Source organism: Rhinatrema bivittatum, chromosome 5 (assembly GCF_901001135.1).
Source record: "Rhinatrema bivittatum chromosome 5, aRhiBiv1.1, whole genome shotgun sequence".
Taxonomy (NCBI): Eukaryota; Metazoa; Chordata; class Amphibia; order Gymnophiona; family Rhinatrematidae; genus Rhinatrema; species Rhinatrema bivittatum.
The window spans coordinates 2,556,078-2,574,992 of NC_042619.1; the positions used below are offsets into that span (position 1 = coordinate 2,556,078).

At 43.3% G+C, this 18,915-nt stretch overlaps 1 protein-coding gene across 1 annotated transcript in view; it reads left to right on the top strand.

Moving 5' to 3' along the window:
- DNHD1 (dynein heavy chain domain 1) overlaps window positions 1–16,590 on the top strand; it is a 792,986-nt gene extending 776,396 nt beyond the window's left edge. The window contains exons 42-44 of the mRNA XM_029601740.1: window positions 12,937–13,089; window positions 13,999–14,858; window positions 15,464–16,590. Coding sequence (XP_029457600.1) covers window positions 12,937–13,089; window positions 13,999–14,858; window positions 15,464–15,814 — 1,364 coding nt within the window. The 3' untranslated portion in view covers window positions 15,815–16,590. The remainder of the gene's footprint in view (window positions 1–12,936; window positions 13,090–13,998; window positions 14,859–15,463) is intronic.
- The last annotated feature ends 2,325 nt before the right edge of the window (window positions 16,591–18,915 follow it).

Here is an 18,915-nt window from a genome sequence, read left to right on the forward strand (position 1 = left end):
GTGTTTATGCTGATGGGTGGAGAATTTAATCCAGTTCTGGGAATGCTTTTTTAAAAAGCCAAGTTTTTAGTCTTTTCCTAAAAGTTAGAGCGCATGGTTCTTGTCTTAAGTCCGGGGGGATGGAGTTCCAAAGGATTGGACCTGCAGATGAGAGAGCTCTTGAACTGTAGGATTTGTGGTGGTAGGTTTTAGCATGTGGAACCTGTAGTGATTCTTTGTAGTGTTCCCTGATGGGTCTGGCAGATGTGTGTTTTTTAAAAGGGATTTGTAGGTCGAGTTGAGTGTGTTGGTGGATGTTTTTGTAGATAATCATGATGGTTTTGTACATAATTCTGAAGTGGATCGGTAACCAATGAAGGTCTTTGAGAATGGGGGAGATGTGGTCAATTTTCCTGGAGTTTGTGAGGATTCTGGCTGCAGTGTTTTGTACCATTTGTAGAGGTTTGGTGTAGGAAGCTGGGAGGCCTAGTAGTAAAGAATTGCAATAATCTAGTTTGGAGAAGATTATTGCTTGTAGGATTGATCTAAAGTCATGCGCGTGGAAAAGTGGCTTTATTCTTTTCAGAATATGTAATTTGTGGAAGCAGTCTTTGGTAGTTTTGTTAATGAATGGTTTGAGGCTAAGACGGTTGTCTAAGATGGCTCCTAGATCTCTTACATGTGTGGTTTGTAGAATGGTTGGAGGCTTTGAAAGTGTGTTGTTGTTTTCAGGTGCTATAAGGAGATATTCCGTTTTCGACGCATTAAGGATTAGGTTAAGACTGTTAAGGAGGTGTTTGATTTCTAATAGGCAATTATCCCAGTATTCCATTGTTATCTTGATAGATTCTTTTATAGGGATCACAATCTGTACGTCGTCAGCGAAGAGGAAGTGTTTCAGTTTTAATTTTGTTAATAGTTGACAAAGAGGTAGCAGGTATACATTGAATAGAGTGGGTGAAAGGGATGAACCTTGTGGCACCCCTCTGGTGGAGGGGTGATATTGTGATTCTGTATTATGAATTTTAACCCTATATCCTCTGTTTTCCAGGAAGGTTTTGAACCATGTTAGTGAAGTATCTGTAACTCCGATATTAGCTAGTTGTTTTAGAAGGAGGTGATGGTTGACGGTGTCAAAGGCCGCCGAGAAGTCGAGGAGGATTAGTAAAAATGCTTTGCCTTTGTCTATTCCGGCGAGGAGGAAGTCTGAGAGTGAAAGAAGTAATGTTTCTGTGCTTGCAGCTTTGCGAAAGCCATATTGGTTTGGAGATAGAATTCCGTGATCTTCCAAGTAGTTGGAGAGTTGTGTATTCACCAATTTTTCCATTATTTTGGCTATGAATGGAAGGTTGGAAATAGGGCGGAAGTTATTGGGATCGCTTGGATTTAGATTCGGATTTAGATTGTTCATAAACAATTATTAAGGTGGACTGGGGCTGTGGGGCTGTGGAATTCAATCCCTGGATCACTTGAGTTGACCTCTGGACTCCTCTCCTGGGGGATGCTGGGAGCAGTATGCAGATGAGCCTTCCGGTCCTCCTCTACTGCAAAGGGTGCAGGGCCTCTGGAAGCTAGGGCTGTGGAAGTCAATCCCTGGATAGATTGCGGTGACCTCTGGACTCCTCTCCCAGGGAATGCTGGGAGCTGTATGCAGATGAGCCTTCCGGTCCTCTTCTACTGTCTTCCTTCCACCTTTCTTAATATATGGAATACATCCAGACTGCGCTTCTAAGAAGGTATTTTTGTTAAGAATATCCATGCCTCTTGCACACTTTTTACCTTTGTAGCTGCTCCTTTCAGTTTTTTTCTAACTATTTTTCTCATTTTATCTAAGTTTCCCTTTTCAAAGTTTAGCACGAGAGCTGTGGATTTGCTTACTGTCCCACTTCCAGTCATTAATTCAAATTTGATCATATTATGATCACTATTGCCAAGCAGCCCCACCACCGTTACCTCTCTCACCAAATCCTGTGCTCCACTGAGAATTAGATCTAAAATTGTTTCCTCTCTCATCAGTTCCTGAACCAATTGCTCCATAAAACTGTCATTTATTCCATCCAGGAAATGTATCTATCTAGCAATCCAGTGGGAGCACTGAGAGGATAGGATCACCTTGCTGATGGCTGAAAGGAATCAGTAAGGTTTTGCTTGGGACATTGTCTTTTTTAAAAGTATTTGGGCAAAGTTAACTATTTGGTAATATTATTTAATGTGTGTGTGTGTGTGTGTGTGTGTGTGCTTTTAATAGTCAGTAAGGCAGCAAACAGAAGTTAGACTGTTTGTTTTTTTAGTAGTAGTTCAGTAAGGCAGCTAGTAAGCAGTAGTTAAAGTGTTTATTTTTAATAGTCAGTAAGACAGCTAGTAAGCAGAAGTTAGAGGGTTTGTATACTAAAAAAAAAAAAAAGGATCCAGAAGCTAGAAATAAGCTAGGAGCAGTGTACACCTAAGTAAAAATGTTGAAAAGGTCAGTTCAGTTACTCACCTTGGAAAGGTGTTGAGGTAGTGTGATTTGGTTTGATTAGGTACCAACATTTGTTAATCAAGAGAGCAGTGAGTCACTCTAGCTGACTAAATGAAGTTAGACTTTTTGTTGTGATACCTTTATTCACATGTTTATTAACTCCTTAAAAAAAGTGAAGCAGATTTGTGAGGCAAGACTTGCCCTGGGTAAAGCCATGCTGACTTTGTTCCATTAAACCATGTCTTTCTATATGTTCTGTGATTTTGATGCTTAGAACACTTTCCACTATTTTTCCTGGCACTGAAGTCAGGCTAACCAGTCTGTAGTTTCCCGGATCACCCCTGGAGCCCTTTTTAAATATGGGGGTTGCATTAGCCACCCTCCAGTCTTCAGGTACAATGGATGATTTTAATGATAGTTTATACATTTTAACTAAAAGGTCTGAAATTTCATTTTTTAGTTCCTTCAGAACTCTGGGGTGTATACCATCCGGTCCAGGTGATTTACTACTCTTCAGTTTGTCAATCAGGCCTACCCCATCTTCTAGGTTCACCGTGGTTTGGTTTAGTCCATCTGAATCATTACCCGCAAGCTGCAGCCTCAGGGCAGCCTACGTCACTACTGCCAAGATTGACTCTGCGCTTCCCCGCTCCTCAGGGCAGCCTACATCACTACTGCAAAGACTGTCCTTGCGCTCCCCACTCCTCGGGTCTGCCTCACGGCACAGCTCTGGTTTAATCTGCGATCAATTGGTAGTGATGCAGAACGTTATCTCTACGGAACTACTGCCGTGTTACCTTCTGCAGCTGACCTCGCCTCCCGGTGGTGTGGACTTGTGGGGCTCCTCCCCTCAGGCTGTAACAACCTGCACCCTGGGCCAAGGGTCCACGAAACCCACAAATCCTAACACTTTCAACCACTAGCAAGGTGATCCTCTGCTCTCAGGACTCCCAGTTGATTGAATGCTGCCAGCTGCGCAGATCTGAAAGATGCTGCCGAAGAGTAAAGCAGAAGTAGATAGATTCAATTATAGGAACCTGTTAATTGAATATAGAGCAAAATGCTGTAAAGTTAAGAAAGCATTTTATACAAAAAAATTGAAATGGTATTGAATAAGCCACATCAACTTTTTTTTCTGTAGTTAAATATTTGACTAGGGAGCCAGTGATATTGTCAGAGAATCTACCAAATTGCAATACACTTGCCAGTGGGTTTGATAATAAATTTTCTAAGGTTCATGCAGTTTTGGAAAATATTCCCGAGATACTTATAATTCAAGGTCACAATAATTGGTCTGAATTTGAATATGTCTCCCCTATGGAGATTAATCAAGTGATTACAGGTCTAAAGGCAACTTTTTCTCCATTAGATCCATGTCTAATGGAGGAGGAATAGCCTAGTGATTAGAGCAGGGGGCTACAAACGAGGAGACCAGGGTTCAAGTCCTGCTGTCGCTCCTTGTGACCTTGGGCAAGTCACTTTACCCTCCATTGCCTCAGGTACAAAAACTTAGATTGTAAGCCCTCTGCAGATAGGGAAATACCTACAGTACCTGAATGTAAACCAGTGTGATATCTCAGATCAAATGTCAGTAAATAAAAAATAAACAATGTCAGTTTATTAAAGGAAATAAGGATTTATCATTTAAAGGTTTGTGAATAAATCCTTGGTGGAAGGGTTGGTGCCTGCACAATTAAAGAGAGCAACAGTGCACTAGTAAATCAGGAGCTGATATTTTGAATTATCATCCAATATCCAACTTGCCCACTCTTTCTAAGATTCTTGAAAGATGTGTACTTTATTAACTTGAGGATCACCTAAATTTTACTAGAACCAATCAGTTTAGATTCCATAAAGGGCACAATACAGAGGTATTGTTTGTATCTTTAATGGATGTTTTACTAAGTAGTTTAGAAAAAGAGAAATCAAGCATTCTGGTACAATTTGATGTTTCTGCTGCCTTTGACATGGTTCAGCACGATATCCTCATTTGTCGCTTGAAAACATTGCAATCTCTAGAAAGGCCTTAAGTTGGTTTGTCCTTTTGTATGTTCTTTCTCCTTTAGAAAGAAACTGAAAACTTGGCTGTTCTCTCAAGCCTTCCCCTGATGAGACACTCCCCAACTAGCAATGACTCCTACACCCCCCATATCACCTTCCCTCCTCGCCTCGAGCCTATAACCTCTGCCTGCCACTGCCCCATCTCTAGCCCTTGTCGTCTCCCCTGTGTGATGCCTCCTCTACCACTTATCTAAAGGAACCGTTAAGATCAAATCACTTACTTAAATCAGCCGCTAAATTAGCTTTCCATGCTAATTAATTGTTTTTTGCTATTTCGCATTACTTTTAGAAGCGTTATGTTAATCTAATTCTTTTCTTTCAATTGTCCTGAATTGTACTCCCTGTTCATTGTAACTTCTTTCTTCCTGTTAATTATGGTTTTGCTGTAAACCGGTACGATAAGACTTTGCCTTGAGCATCGCTATATTAAAAGAATATAAATAAATAAAGAGAGAAGAGGGTGCAGGTGGGTCCAAGTCACTCTAGTTAGAGGACAGTAACCTATGGGGTTCCTCAAGGATCCTCGTTGTCACCCATATAGTTTAATATATATTTGGTACCAATGGGGCTTCTTTTTACAAGAGTGTGGCAGGCAATTTTCTCACTGCCCACTCCCTTCCACTGAGAAAATTGTCCATTTAATCCTACTCTCTGTTTCCTGTCTTTTAGCCAGTTTGTACTCCATGAAAGGACATCGCCACCTATCCCATGACTTTTTACTTTTCCTAGAAGCCTTTCATGAGGAACTTTGTCAAATGCCTTCTGAAAATCCAAGTATACTATATCTACCGGTTCACCTTTATCCACATGTTTATTAACCCCTTGAAAAAAGTGAAGCAGATTTATGAGGCAAGACTTGCCTTGGGTAAAGCCATAAGAACATGCCATACTGGGTCAGACCAAGGGTCCATCAAGCCCAGCATCCTGTTTCCAACAGTGGCCAATCCAGGCCATAAGAACCTGGCAAGTACCCAAAAACGAAGTCTATTCCATGTTACCATTGCTAATGGCAGTGGCTATTCTCTAAGGGGTAGATTTTCAGAGCCCTGCTCGCCTAAATCCGCCCAAAACCGGGCGGATTTAGGCGAGCAGGGCCCTGCGCGCCGGGAAGCCTATTTTACATAGGCCTCCCGGCGCGCGCAGAGCCCCGGGACTCGCGTAAGTCCCGGGGTTCTCGGAGGGGGGCGTGTCGGGGGCGTGTCGGGGGGCGGGCCCGGTCGTCGCGGCGTTCCGGGGGCGTGTCGGCAGCGTTTTGGGGGCGGGTACGGGGCGTGGCTACGGCCCGGGGGCGTGGCCGCGCCCTCCGTACCCGCCCCCAGGTCGCGGCCCGGCGCGCAGCAGGCCCGCTGGCGCGCGGGGATTTACGTCTCCCTCCGGGAGGCGTAAATCCCCCGACAAAGGTAAGGGGGAGGTGTAGACAGGGCCGGGCGGGTGGGTTAGGTAGGGGAAGGGAGGGGAAGGTGAGGGGAGGGCAAAGGAAAGTTCCCTCCAAGGCCGCTCCGATTTCGGAGCGGCCTTGGAGGGAACGGGGGGAGGCAGCGCGGCTCGGCGCGCGCAGGCTATACAAAATCGATAGCCTTGCGCGCGCCGATCCAGGATTTTAGTAGATACGCGCGACTACGCGCGTATCTACTAAAATCCAGCGTACTTTTGTTTGCGCCTGGAGCGCAAACAAAAGTAGGCTGTTCGCGCTCGTCTGAAAATCTACCCCTAAGTGAACTTAATTAATAGCAGGTAATGGACTTCTCATCCAAGAACTTATCCAAACCTTTTTTAAACACAGCTATACTAACTGCACTAACCACATCCATGCTGACTTTGTTCCATTAAACCATGTCTTTCTATATGTTCTGTGATTTTGATGTTTAGAACACTTTCCACTATTTTTCCTGGCACTGAAGTCAGGCTAACCGGTCTGTAGTTTCCCGGATCGCCCCTGGAGCCCTTTTTAAATATTGGGGTTACATTAGCCACCCTTCAGTCCTCAGGTACAATGGATGATTTTAATGATAGGTTACAAATTTTTACTAATAGGTCTGAAATTTCATTTTTTAATTCCTTCAGAACCCTGGGGTATATACCATCCGGTCCAGGTGATTTACTATCTTCAGTTTGTCAATCAGGCCTACCACATCTTCTAGGTTCACCATGATTTGGTTCAGTCCATCTGAAACATTACCCATGAAAACCTTCTCTGATATAGATATCTCCCCAACATCCTCTTCAGTAAACACTGAAGCAAAAAAATCATTTAATCTTTCCACAATGGCCTTATCTTCTCTAATTGCCCCTTTAACCCCTCAATCATCTAACGGTCCAACTGACTCCCTCATAGGCTTTCTGCTTCGGATATATTTTTAAAAGTTTTTACTGTGAGTTTTTGCCTCTACAGCCAACTTCTTTTCAAATTCTCTCTTAGCCTCTCTTATCAATGTCTTACATTTAACTTGTCAACACTTATGCATTATCCTGTTTTCTTCTGTTGGATCCTTCTTCCAATTTTTGAATGAAAATCTTTTGGCTAAAATAGCTTCTTTCACCTCACCTTTTAACCATGCCGATAATCGTTTTGCCTTCCGTCCACCTTTCTTAATGTGTGGAATACATCTCGACTGTGCTACTAGGATGGTATTTTTTTAACAATGACCACGCCTCTTGCACACTTTTTACCCTTGTAGCTGCTCCTTTCAGTTTTTCTATTTTTCTCATTTTATCAAAATTTCCCTTTTGAAAGTTTAGCATGAGAGCCTTGGATTTGCACACTGTTCCTCCTTCCAGTCATTAATTCAAATTTGATCATATTATGATCACTATTGCCAAGCAGCCCCACCACCGTTACCTCTCTCACCAAATCTTGTGCTCCACTGAGAATTAGACCTAAAATTGCTCCCTCTCTCGTCGGTTCCTGAACCAATTGCTCCATAAAGCTATCATTTATTCCATCCAGGAACTTTATCTCTCTAGCGTGTCTCGATGATACATTTACCCAGTCAATATTGGGATAGGTGAAGTCTCCCATTATTACCGCACTATCAATTTGGTTAGCTTCCCTAATTTCTCTTAGCATTTCACTGTCCATCTCACCATCTTGACCAGGTGGACGGTAGTATACCCCTATCACTGTAGTCTTCCCTGATACACAAGGGATTTCTACCCATAAAGATTCAATTTTGTATTTAGTCTCATGCAGGATGTTTATCCTGTTGGACTCTATGCCATCCCGGACATAAAGTGCCACACCTCCTCCCGAGTGCTCCTCTCTGTCATTGCGATATAATTTGTACCCCGGTATAGCACTGTCCCATTGGTTATCCTCTTTCCACCATGTCTCTGAGATGACAATTAAGTCTATGTCATTATTCACTGCTATACATTCTAATTCTCCCATCTTACTTCTTAGACTTCTGGCATTAGAACACAAACATTTCAAAGTTTGTTTTTTGTTTGTATTTTCATTCTGCTTTTTAATTGATAGGGATAAGGTAGAATTTTTTAGCTCAGGTGAGTTTTTAGTTACAGGCACTTGGACTACTTTTCTTATTATTGGAACCTCACTGTCGGGATGCCCTAATTCTAATGCATCATTAGTATCCTTTGAAGATACCTCCCTCCGAACCATGCCCTGCTGAGTGACTGTCGGCTTTCCCCTTTGTTCTAGTTTAAAAGCTGCTCTATCTCCTTTTTAAAATTTATGCTGATGGTATGAAATTCTTTGTGCCTTCAAATTCATCCTGGACAGACAGGATTCATTTGAAGCAAAGAGCATGTTCTTTGCTGTTTTACTTTGGGTGTGCATGAAAGGACACACAAAGGGGTCGGCTCCTTTGTCGTGCTCCTTCATGCACACTAAGGGCATGCACCTGATGGCACAAGCGCCCCCCGGCATTGTCACCATGGTCAAGGTCCCTCAGCAGTACACGGGTGATGGATGGTCTAGGGGGTAGTGTCAGCCCAATGGCACTGACTTCCTTTTACTTCCCTTCCAGGGAGGGAGCGAGCACCCTGATTGCTCCCTTAGTCCCTGGCTTACTGGTGGGCCTTTGGGTGTTGGTGCAGCAGTAGTGCTGAGTCAGCGGCATTGCTGCGACAGTTGTGGTCCCTCGGTGGTGGGGGACAGTGGGCAGGCTAGGGGGCGGTGTTAGCCCTGATAGGTGCCAGCTTCCTTTACCTTCCCTACCAGGGGAGAGGGAGCCCCCCTGATTGCCCCCCAGCCCCTGCCTTACCGGTGGGCTTTTGGGTGTCGGTACAGCAGTAGTGCTGAGTTGGCGGCATTGCTGCCACAGTCGAGGTTCCTTTGCAGTGGGTGGACGATGTTAAACCTGTCTGTCCAGGATGAATTTGAAGACACAAAGAATTTCATACCATTGGCATAAATGTTATAATTTATGGCAAGACATGACTACACTCTACATAATGATAAAATGGTGGATGCCACAAAATGATCTTTTTCAATCTTTAATCAAGGAGACGTGAAATATTGTACAAGTACCCGACTCTGGCCGAGTTTCGCCACCTATGGTGGCTGCCTCAGGGGCTTATTAATCAAAGGCCAGAGTCGGGCATTTGTACAATATTTCACGTCTCCTTGATTAAAGATTGAAAAAGATCATTTTGTGGCATCCACCATTTTGTTATTTCCTCACGGCTTCACTGGATCGCCTACCCTGCTGTTTTTTGGGCCCTCTACATAATGATGACAGGTTTATATTGAATAGTATTGCCAAGATATATGAAGCTTGAGGTACCCCAATCAGAACTGTATTCCAGTTTGACACAAAGTTCCTAGTCCTAATTTGTTGTGAGCAACGAGACAGGAAGGATGAGAACCATTTCAGAACGGTCGCTGAGCTGCCAAAGAACCTCAGCCTAGAAAGTAGAATTCCATGGTCTAAAATATCAAAGACTGCTGTTATATCTAATAGGACTATGACATGGTCAATATATCTCTCAAAGCCTCAGATAATTGTGTCAGAACTAGAAAGCAATGAGGTCTCTGACTAAATCCTTTCCTGAACCCAAACTGATGCGGATTTATTACTGCATTATCCTCTATGAACAGAGTCGTTCCTTTCTCCCCCCCCCCCCCCCCCACTAGCTTTTAACTATACATATGTGCACTTGCCTCCTCTTACTGTAAATAAGCCCTCATATGCTAATTTCTCAAGTGTACATGCCTCGCTTAATTTGTTTATAAGTTCTTTTGCATATTTAACCCTAACTTGAATGCAAAAAGTTGTAATTCTGCTGTTGACTCTCTTCCTTTGTATTTTGCATATTACCCAGTTAGCCCCTCCCTTGTTCATTGTAATTTCCCTTCTCAGTTACTTGTAAACCGACATGATGTGTCCTACGAATGCCGGTATAAAAAAAGTGTTAAATAAATAAATAAATAAAATATTGGTTGGTAATTAGACATAAATGATCTGGAAAAGGGAATGATCAAATCTGCAGATTACACAAATTATTAAAAGTTGTTAAAAATTTAAAAAAGCAGATTGTGAGGAACTGCAGAAGGACCTTAAGAGCCTGGGAGATCGAGATCTGAATGGCAGATGAAATTTAATGTAGAAAGTGCAAAGTGATGCTTGCAGGGTAAAATGATCCCAACTACAGTTACAGAATGCTGGGTTCTGTGTTGGGAGTCACCACCCTTGGAGTTCTTGTGGACAATACATTGACATCCTTAGTTCAGTGCATGGTGGCAGTCAGAAAGCAAATAGAATGTTAGGAATGATCTTAAAATGGATGGAGAATAAACAGAAAATATACTGTTGCCTCTGTATCGAGGCTTGATGTGACCACACCTTGAGTATTGTGTGCACTTATGGTCTCCCCATCTAAAGATAGACAAAGCAAAACTAGAAAAGGTGCAGAGGAGGGCGATTGAAATGATAATGGGGAGGGAACATCTCTCCTATGATGAGACTACGCAGGCGAGTGCTGTTCAGCTTGGAAGAGAGATGGCTGAGAGGAGACATGATAGAGGTTTATAAAATCATGAGTGATATGGGACAGGTAAAATAAAGGATGGTTATGAACCCTTTCAAACAATAATAAAACAAGGGGACATTCCATAAAACCAATCATAGAAAGTTTTGGGTTTTTTTAACTCTGCATAAATCTGGAATCTGTTGACAGAAGACATGGTCAAGCAGACAGCATAGCTGCATTTTAAAGCAGCTTGGACAAGTTCCTGGAGGAAAAGTCCATAACACATTCTTAGCAGATTGGCTAAAGAAAGCTACTGATATCCCTGGCAGTGACAGGAAGTAGATCTACTTTAAGCATCAGCCAGGTACTTGCAACTTGGCTTGGCCACTGTTGAAAATAGAATGCTGGGTTTTGATGGACCCTGGTCTGACCCAACATGGGCAAGTCTTATGTTCAGTTTTTTGTCCCTTATATTTAGCCAGTTAATTGATTTGTTACTTCTTTCTCTCCACTCAAAAATTATTACCACAACATTAACCATACTTCCTCCTCAAAATTTCACTCTCTTCATCTATGCGTAGACTGTAATCAACGTAGACTGTAAAATAACGTCATTCTTTTATAATCAATTTGTTGTTCTATATAAGCACCTTTGTTGTTCCAATTTCCTTGTAAAAGCTTCACCTGCTATTATGGTGATGCTCTCTAAGTTTCATGTAAACCGATATGATGTGCAAATGGATATCGGTATATAAAAAATGCTAAATAAATAAAAATAAATATTCTTTTGTATCTTAGAGGGTGGAGAGAGACAGGGGGAAGTGAGAGAGAGAGGAAAGAAATAAGGAAGAAGAGAAGAGAAGTAAGGAAGTAAGGGGCCTGGAGAAAAGAGGTAGAGTGAGATGGAGAGACAGGAATAAGAAAAGCTGATTCAGCATCACTGCGGTGAAATTCCAAAGAGACATTGAACATGAGGGAATGGGAAAAAATTATTTTCTCAGTGATATATTTGTAAGTAACACATCTCTGTCTGTTTAGTGACTTTGGCAATGTATTAGCAAACAGAATTAGGCTGTGTTGTGACACCTAACAACCATAAGCAAAGATTGTTTTTGAAAGCTCATAAACTAGTCTTAGGGAAATGGAATATAAAATTATACACAATTGTCAGATAGCTAGTGTTAAACGGAAACAAATAGTGGTTTTACATTTTTATGTCATATGAATTTTTTTTATTTTGGAGTGATGTTTTATTGGCCTTTAAAAAATATACTGGGATACTTTTTCATTTTAAAGGTGAGATCTTGCTGCTTGGGGATATCTCAGCTATTTTAAGCTTGGTTTTATGGCATGGAAATACCTATTACAAACGTGGGTGGAAAAGTCGTCACCAGCACCCTTTACTCTATGGCAGGATAAAATGATAAATTTGATGTTAACTTGTCTTTTCATAAAATATCTAAGGAATAGTGGAAATACGGGAGGCCTTTTATGACTCTGCAGCTATGGAATCCCTTTCAGGGTACAATGGGGAGGGAGAGTGTGTGTGGGTTTTTTGTTTTCAGTTTGGGAGAGGGAGAAATGAGGTATGGAGAGGGTGATTAGAGGAGGGAGTATTCACAGGGCTGAAGGAACCCTTCATATACAAGGCGGGATACCTAAGTCTTCATTTTTATATAACAAACCATTATGCTGCTCGGTATATTCTTTATAATCATTTATCATGCCAATAAAAAAGAATTAGAAAGCAAAAGTGGTGAGACGTGAAAGATGTTCAGAGGGATGGAGAGGATGGAATAGCAAAGAGGAGAGATTTCAGAGATAGAGGGAGAGAGAAGTGAAGGGAAAATGATTCAGGAGGCAGACAAAGTGAGTGGAAAGGGAAGGGGAGGACAGTGGGACATGTTCTTATCAGTCCTCCTCTGGAGCCCAGGTGCTTTCCTGCCATTAGCTGAGTGATGCAGCACCAGCTCCTGTATGGCCTTGGGAAAAGTTCTTCTTACCACCAGCATAGACTCATTCTCCTGGCTTTCTCTGCCTTGCTTTTCACCCATGTTGCCTTGCTCTACTTCTTCTGGGATGAGATGGGAAGAGTCTCCGCAGGTCTTCATTTATTTATTTATTTATTTAACAGTTTTTTATACTGACCTTCATAGTAAATAACCATATTGGATCGGTTTACATTTAACAGAGGGTATAACTGAAGGAACAATTCAGGTAAACAATAAATAACCATAGATAGGAATAAGTCAAAGTTACAATCAATGGGAGTCAAGAACTTGGAAGCTTAAAAACAAGCTGGAAGGAAGATAAAGGCAAGTATTAATTATGAAAGATACGATAGAGAGAATGGGTTAAAGCTTGAAAGTGCTTTAACCTGGAGGTACCAGAGTCCATAGTTCATGAAAATAAATGCCAAGGCCGGATGAGAGTGGAAGCCATTAGTGATTGTCTGGAGTTTTTGATGTTTGCAGTTGATGTTGTTGCCATTTCTTGCTTTGCAGGTTCTATTATCTATGGTGGCCACATCGTGGATCCTACAGATGCAGCCACCGTCTTCAGTGTGAGCCAGGGGTGCCTAAACCTCCATTCCAGCCTGCTACCCAGCCAGGGTCTGGAGAACTTTCTGTCTACGCTCATTGGTCAGTCCCTCTCAGGTATATGGACCTTCATTTACTTACTTACTTATTTATTTGGTTAGGTTTTCTATACCTTCACACCGGTTAACAAGGTTTCTTAAATTAATAATAACATAAAATACATAAAAAGAAAATAAAATACATTTCATAAAAAACATGAAAATCAGTCATAAAAATACTAATACATATATAAAATTAAATTGTAAAATGCTCACATTTAAAACCAAAATTATAGAACAAATAAAATAAAATAATGATTCTAACTAGCTACTACTTGAAAAGCTTGTACATATAACCAGGTTTTTAGAGCTTTCTTGAACTCTTTCAAGTTACTTTGAAGCCTTAGTTCAATGGGTAGTGAATTCCAAAGACCTGGACCTGCCGATGACACAGCCCTTTCTCTAACAGATGTAAGTCTGGCTGTGGAAACCCAGGGAATGACGAGAAGACCTTTGCCAGCTGACCGTAAATTTCGTTGGGGAGTGTGAATGCGAAAGACTGCATTCATCCAGTCTACTTGTTCAGCATAGACCGCTTTATGTATTAGGCATAAAGTTTTATATTGAATTCTAAATTCAATTGGTAACCAATGCAACTCTGTGATAATGGGAGTCACTTTGGTGACTCCCATGATCACAGACAGGAACTCACTGAGACAGATTTAAGGACTAGACAAAGTCCTAGTGTCCTTTGTGTACATCTCTCTTAGGTTCAGATTCAGATAACTTTAGTGTCATGACAATTGTACACGTGTGGACCAAGACATATACAGAATGATTAAGATAGAAGGGGAGGAAAAAGGTATGGTTAATGGAAAGTCTTTTAGGCTGAGAGAATTTGTCAGAAGGAAGAGGGAGATAGGTCAGGAGACCGATAGGAAACGGTGCCAGCGGAAGTAACTTGTGCCTCTTTCTGTTTGATGCTCAGGTTTCCAAGACCAACATTTAGTGATGCAGGAGATAAAGGAGAGGATCCAAAAGCTGCCTATCCCGGCAGATCCTGTTAGCTTTGGCCTCTGCAGTGGGGTGGAAGAGCCTTTAGTTTATCACCAAAGTCAAGTGATGTTTGCAGACCTACTCACCACACAGGAAATCTGGCAGCCCAGCCAGACACCAGCTTCCCAGACCGAAAAGCTTAAGTGCCTTCTCAATGAGTGCGTGAAACTTCTGAAAGACATGCAGGAGCAGGTGCAAAGGAAGGAAGAGGAGCTGCGAGTTAAATCCAAAAGCAGCACCAAGGAGGAGGGACGCAAGACCCCTCCACGCTTTGACAAGGAGAGTTCCAGGCCCAGCTTTCGCATCTTCGACAGGGAGGAGGAGTGGATGGGCAGCTCTCGGAGCAGCAGCAGCAGAGCTAGTTCTCAGGATAGCAACAAAGACACGAGTCTGGACCCATTACGGAGCTTTCTTCTTCAAGAGTGGAAGGGCTTCAGTCAAATGATCTCCAAGCTGCACACAGACCTCTGCTGCATCCAGGATGAGCTACAGGAGGGCCCCTGCCTTTGCAGAAAGTGTGATGACATCACTTGGGCTTTGCTAAAGGGTTGCTTGCCCAAGATTTGGAACACATACATATCAGCTGGGCCCCCACTATCTGTACCCCAGTGGCTGAATCACCTCAGTAGTCGCCTACAGCTCTTATCTGGCTATTTGGAGCTAGAGTCCAGGGAGGATGCCCATTACAATCCATCAGTCTTTCAGAATCCCAAAGGACTTCTGCTTGCAGTGTTGGAAGAGAGAGCAAAAGCTGAGCATCAGGACCTGGATCAGTACTGCATCCATGCTCAGGTACTTGTTAGAGCTATTTCCAGCTTTTATTACTGCTGTGAGACACCTGGGCACTGGGGGCTTCCCAAACCAGTCCTGGGGACCCCACAGCCAGTTGGGATTTCAGGATATCCACAATGAATATGCAAGAGATAAATTTGCATATTCTGAAGCTCCATGTATGCCAATTCATTTCATGCATATTCATTGTGGATATCCTGAAAATCCAACTGGCTGAGGGGTCCCCAGGACTGGTTTGGGAAGCCCTAACTTAGATAATAAGGATGGGAAAGTGGAAGCAGCACAAGGGTGAAACAGATGATACAAAAGAACATTAGTCCTCGACGCACACCTAGCCAGGCAGGTTTTCAGCATATCCACAATGAATATGCATGAGATCAATTTGCATGCACTGCTTCCATTGTATGCAAATCTATCTCATGCATATGAATTGTGCATATCCTGAAAACCTGTTAGCTGTGCCCAGAGGACTGGGTCAAGAAGAACTGAGCTCCAGGAGGATTTCTAGAGAGAGCCTCGCTGCATCTTGGGAACAGGGCAGGATTACTCCTGATTTGTGTGGTAAGCAACTTGTTTAGGGATGAATTTTGTTCTTGTTTTTGCAGATCCTGCAAGGAAGTCTCCTTTCTGGAACCGTCCCACAATATGGTGTTTATCTCACTGGCCTACAACTCTACAATGCTCTCTGGGATACCAGGCTCGCAGTCATTCAGGAGACCCTCTCAATAAAGCCCTGCAGCCTTCCCGTGGTGTGGATCAAAGCAGAACCAGTGACAGAGCAAAAAAGCCAAGCATCCTCCGTCTATCCGCAGTACCTCTGCCCACTCTATGTGTGTACAGAGAGGGAGGGGCTTGTGCTTCCGACAGCACAGTCACTCCTCTCCCTGCTGCTCACATCAAAGCTGGATCCGCTTGTCTGCAGCCAGCGGCGGGTGCATGCTCGCAGTGTGCTGTGACACTGCGTACTGACAGCGTGTGGTAACGAGGGGGCTCTGACACTGCATACTGACAGCGTGTGGTAACAAGGGGCTGTGACACTGGGTGCAATGGGAGCATGCTCAGAGCTTGCTAGACACGGATGACAAACTTGGAGCCAGATTTCTATAACCAGCTGTGTTTATGGTCACAGCATGACTGCATGGGGTACTCCGGATGCACTGGATGCAGTGTCCATCATCTGATACCCTGTCCCCTTCCCCACCTTAGAGACAGTGCCTTCCTCCCCTGAGGATCTGGTACTGGGGCAGTAATCTCACCACCACCCCCCTAATGCTCTAGCACAGCAGGCAGTACCCACCACCAGAAGCTGCAGTATTAGGGGGAGGGTGGTAGAGGCAGTACCCCCTCTCCCCTCCCCTCCTCAGGCTCCTGTGCTACAAATGAGGTCTCACTACAGTTTGCTCAATCGCATAATCACCTTCTTTTCCCTGCTAGTTGTACTTCTCCCTATGTGCCCGAGCCTCGTGGCAGGAGCCAGATGAAGAGGAGATGATGATGCTGGACAAAGGCTCCAGTAGTAAAGGCAGTGCCTCGCAGCTGATGCCCCAACACTGGAGGCAGTGTCCCCCCCACCTGAAACCCCTCCACACACGCAGCCTCACAATTAAGCAAAGCCCGGCCTAGGCTCCAACATTTTATCAGCTTATTTTGACTAGCGTGAGGTTGACTTTTGAATCTGCTGCCGCTTCATCCTCTTGTCACTCTGTTCTCATGCAAGTAAAGCAGAAGTCGACCTGTGTGTGTGTTTTCTTACCGAAAGAGTCAGCAGCAGGAGTCTAATACTGCAGTATGAGGAGCAAGGGAGCAGTTTCCATTCCAGGTCCAGGGCTGCTGGGTTGCCAGAAATATCTATGGGGGAAAGGAGGGCAGGGGGAGGCTGGAGAGCTTCTCTACTTGTCTCCCTGTGCCTTTCTTTCATGAGTTTGTTTTCTGAGGGGGCATCGGCCTGGAGTTTCACTCACTCTGTCTCCAGTGAAATGGATAAAGCCCACGCTCCTGAGGGAGGAGGCTGCTGCCCCCAGGGGTTTCCTCTAGCACAGCCAGGGGCCCCTCCGTGTCTCCAGCTGCCTAGCTTCAGCCTCCTGTCCGGCCACAGCTTGGTACTTTTACGGACTTCCTTCAGTGGCACCTTGGCATCGCTGACTGACCAGGAGACCCCCCCTCTGCCCAGTCCCCTTCCTTCAGGTATCTTTCTACCCCATGTGCTCCAACGTCAGCATCACACGTGGAATAATTCTCTCACAAGGCATCTTGGGGTCCCTCTGTTTCAGAATCAAGAAGAAACATCTCTCTTTAATATTCACTTTTTTCATTGTTAGAACCTGACAGCAGATAAGGCCTATTTGGTTTTCCCACTTTATATCCTATTGCAATGCCAGACCTCAGTGACCTCTGGCTCACCTTTCACTTCCTCAGAACAAGGAGCCTCTGTGCTTATCTTAGGCTTTTTGGGGTTGTTTCTTTTAATTCCATTACCATGTTTGCCATTCCATGGAGAAATATTTTCTGATGTTGATGCTGAGTTTGGCCCCTTGGAGCCTCCTTCTCTGACCACGTGTTGTAGAGTATTCTTTCCTATGAAAAATGCTTGCTTCTTGTACCTTACTTATACCTTTGAGAAAGTTAAACGTTTCTATCATAACCCTCTGCCTGTCCTTTCCTCTACACTGTACAACGTCATCAGCATCCCTATTCATGAAGGTGTGTGAAAAGGTTCGCTCTAGACCAGCAGGATAAAGTCAGCCACCCAAGTGAAGTGACCGACACGGAAAAGCTCTTTCAGATCTCAAAAACCACAGGAATGAGTTTCTGAGTGTGTGCGGGCCTTCCTGTACAGCTGCCCACCTTGGATGTCTCCTCCATCTTATCATCTGCTCTTGCAGACAATCATGTTTTCTCTCTCCCTCGCTACAGGCACTTATCAAATTTTATATTGAGTTATTTTTTTCTCTTATTTTCATGCGAGTCTCCCAAAAAATGTAGTTTAGTTATCTTTTAAATTTAATTTTTTGCAAAAATTGAGTTTGACTTAGCCTCTCTTGCTTTTACCATGCTAGGCTTCAAGATGTCCTTTATGCAATGCAAAAATGTCTGTCATGGACTGTCATGACTATTGTGTAACATACTGTGTATTTTATGATATTCCAAATTTGCGCTGCCTGTGCGCCTATGTCTCCAAGAGTCTGAAGATGTAGGAGACTTACACTGAGGGATTTTCTGCGGTAACCTCAGGAAATAAGAGGAAACCATCAAAAGGTGAGGGATATTCATCCAAACTTAAGGGAGCGTCCTCTCATGCCAGGCACCACAAGTCAATGCACTTTCGGTGCAGGTACTTTTCTCCAACCCATAAAAAGAGAAGTAAGTCATGCTCTTTGGTGCAGAAAGACGTCATGCTCTTCTAAGTCATCAGCGCAGAAAAGCACAAGAGGTATTGAGCCGGGCATGACTCAGGGAAGAGGTCAGCGCAGGAAGTGAGAGTATCAGCAGAATCTTTGTCAGCGCCATCGACTGGCACATGTATTGGACACCTATCAACATTGAAATTGTCTTAGCACCAAGACAAACCCTTTGGCACAAAGAAACTATAATGTTTAAACTCATGTATGATTGTATCCGTTCTCTTGGTAAATGCATAAGACACTGCAAAATAGATACCGGAGATTAATGATCTGTTAGATGAATATAATCCTTCTATATGCTGTACTTTGGATACATGGCTGAAAGAAAGTGACAGTGTTAATAGATCAGCTCAATCACCAGAATTACAATGTTATAACCATTCCTGGAATAAGACGTAGAGGAGGTGGGCTGAGGGTAATCTCAACGAAAGTTTTCGACTTTGTGCCTCTGAAATTTTCTATTGCATCACTGTTTGACGGAACCATTTTAAAATCACAATTATGCCCATGCCTAGTCGACTGACCACCTCACCTTTAATAGAACTTTTGGCTAATATAACAGTTCTGCTATATTTTCATGGTAAAATATATTTTCATGGTAAAATATAACAGTTACATATAACAGGGTAATTTAATTACCCTGTTATATGTAACTG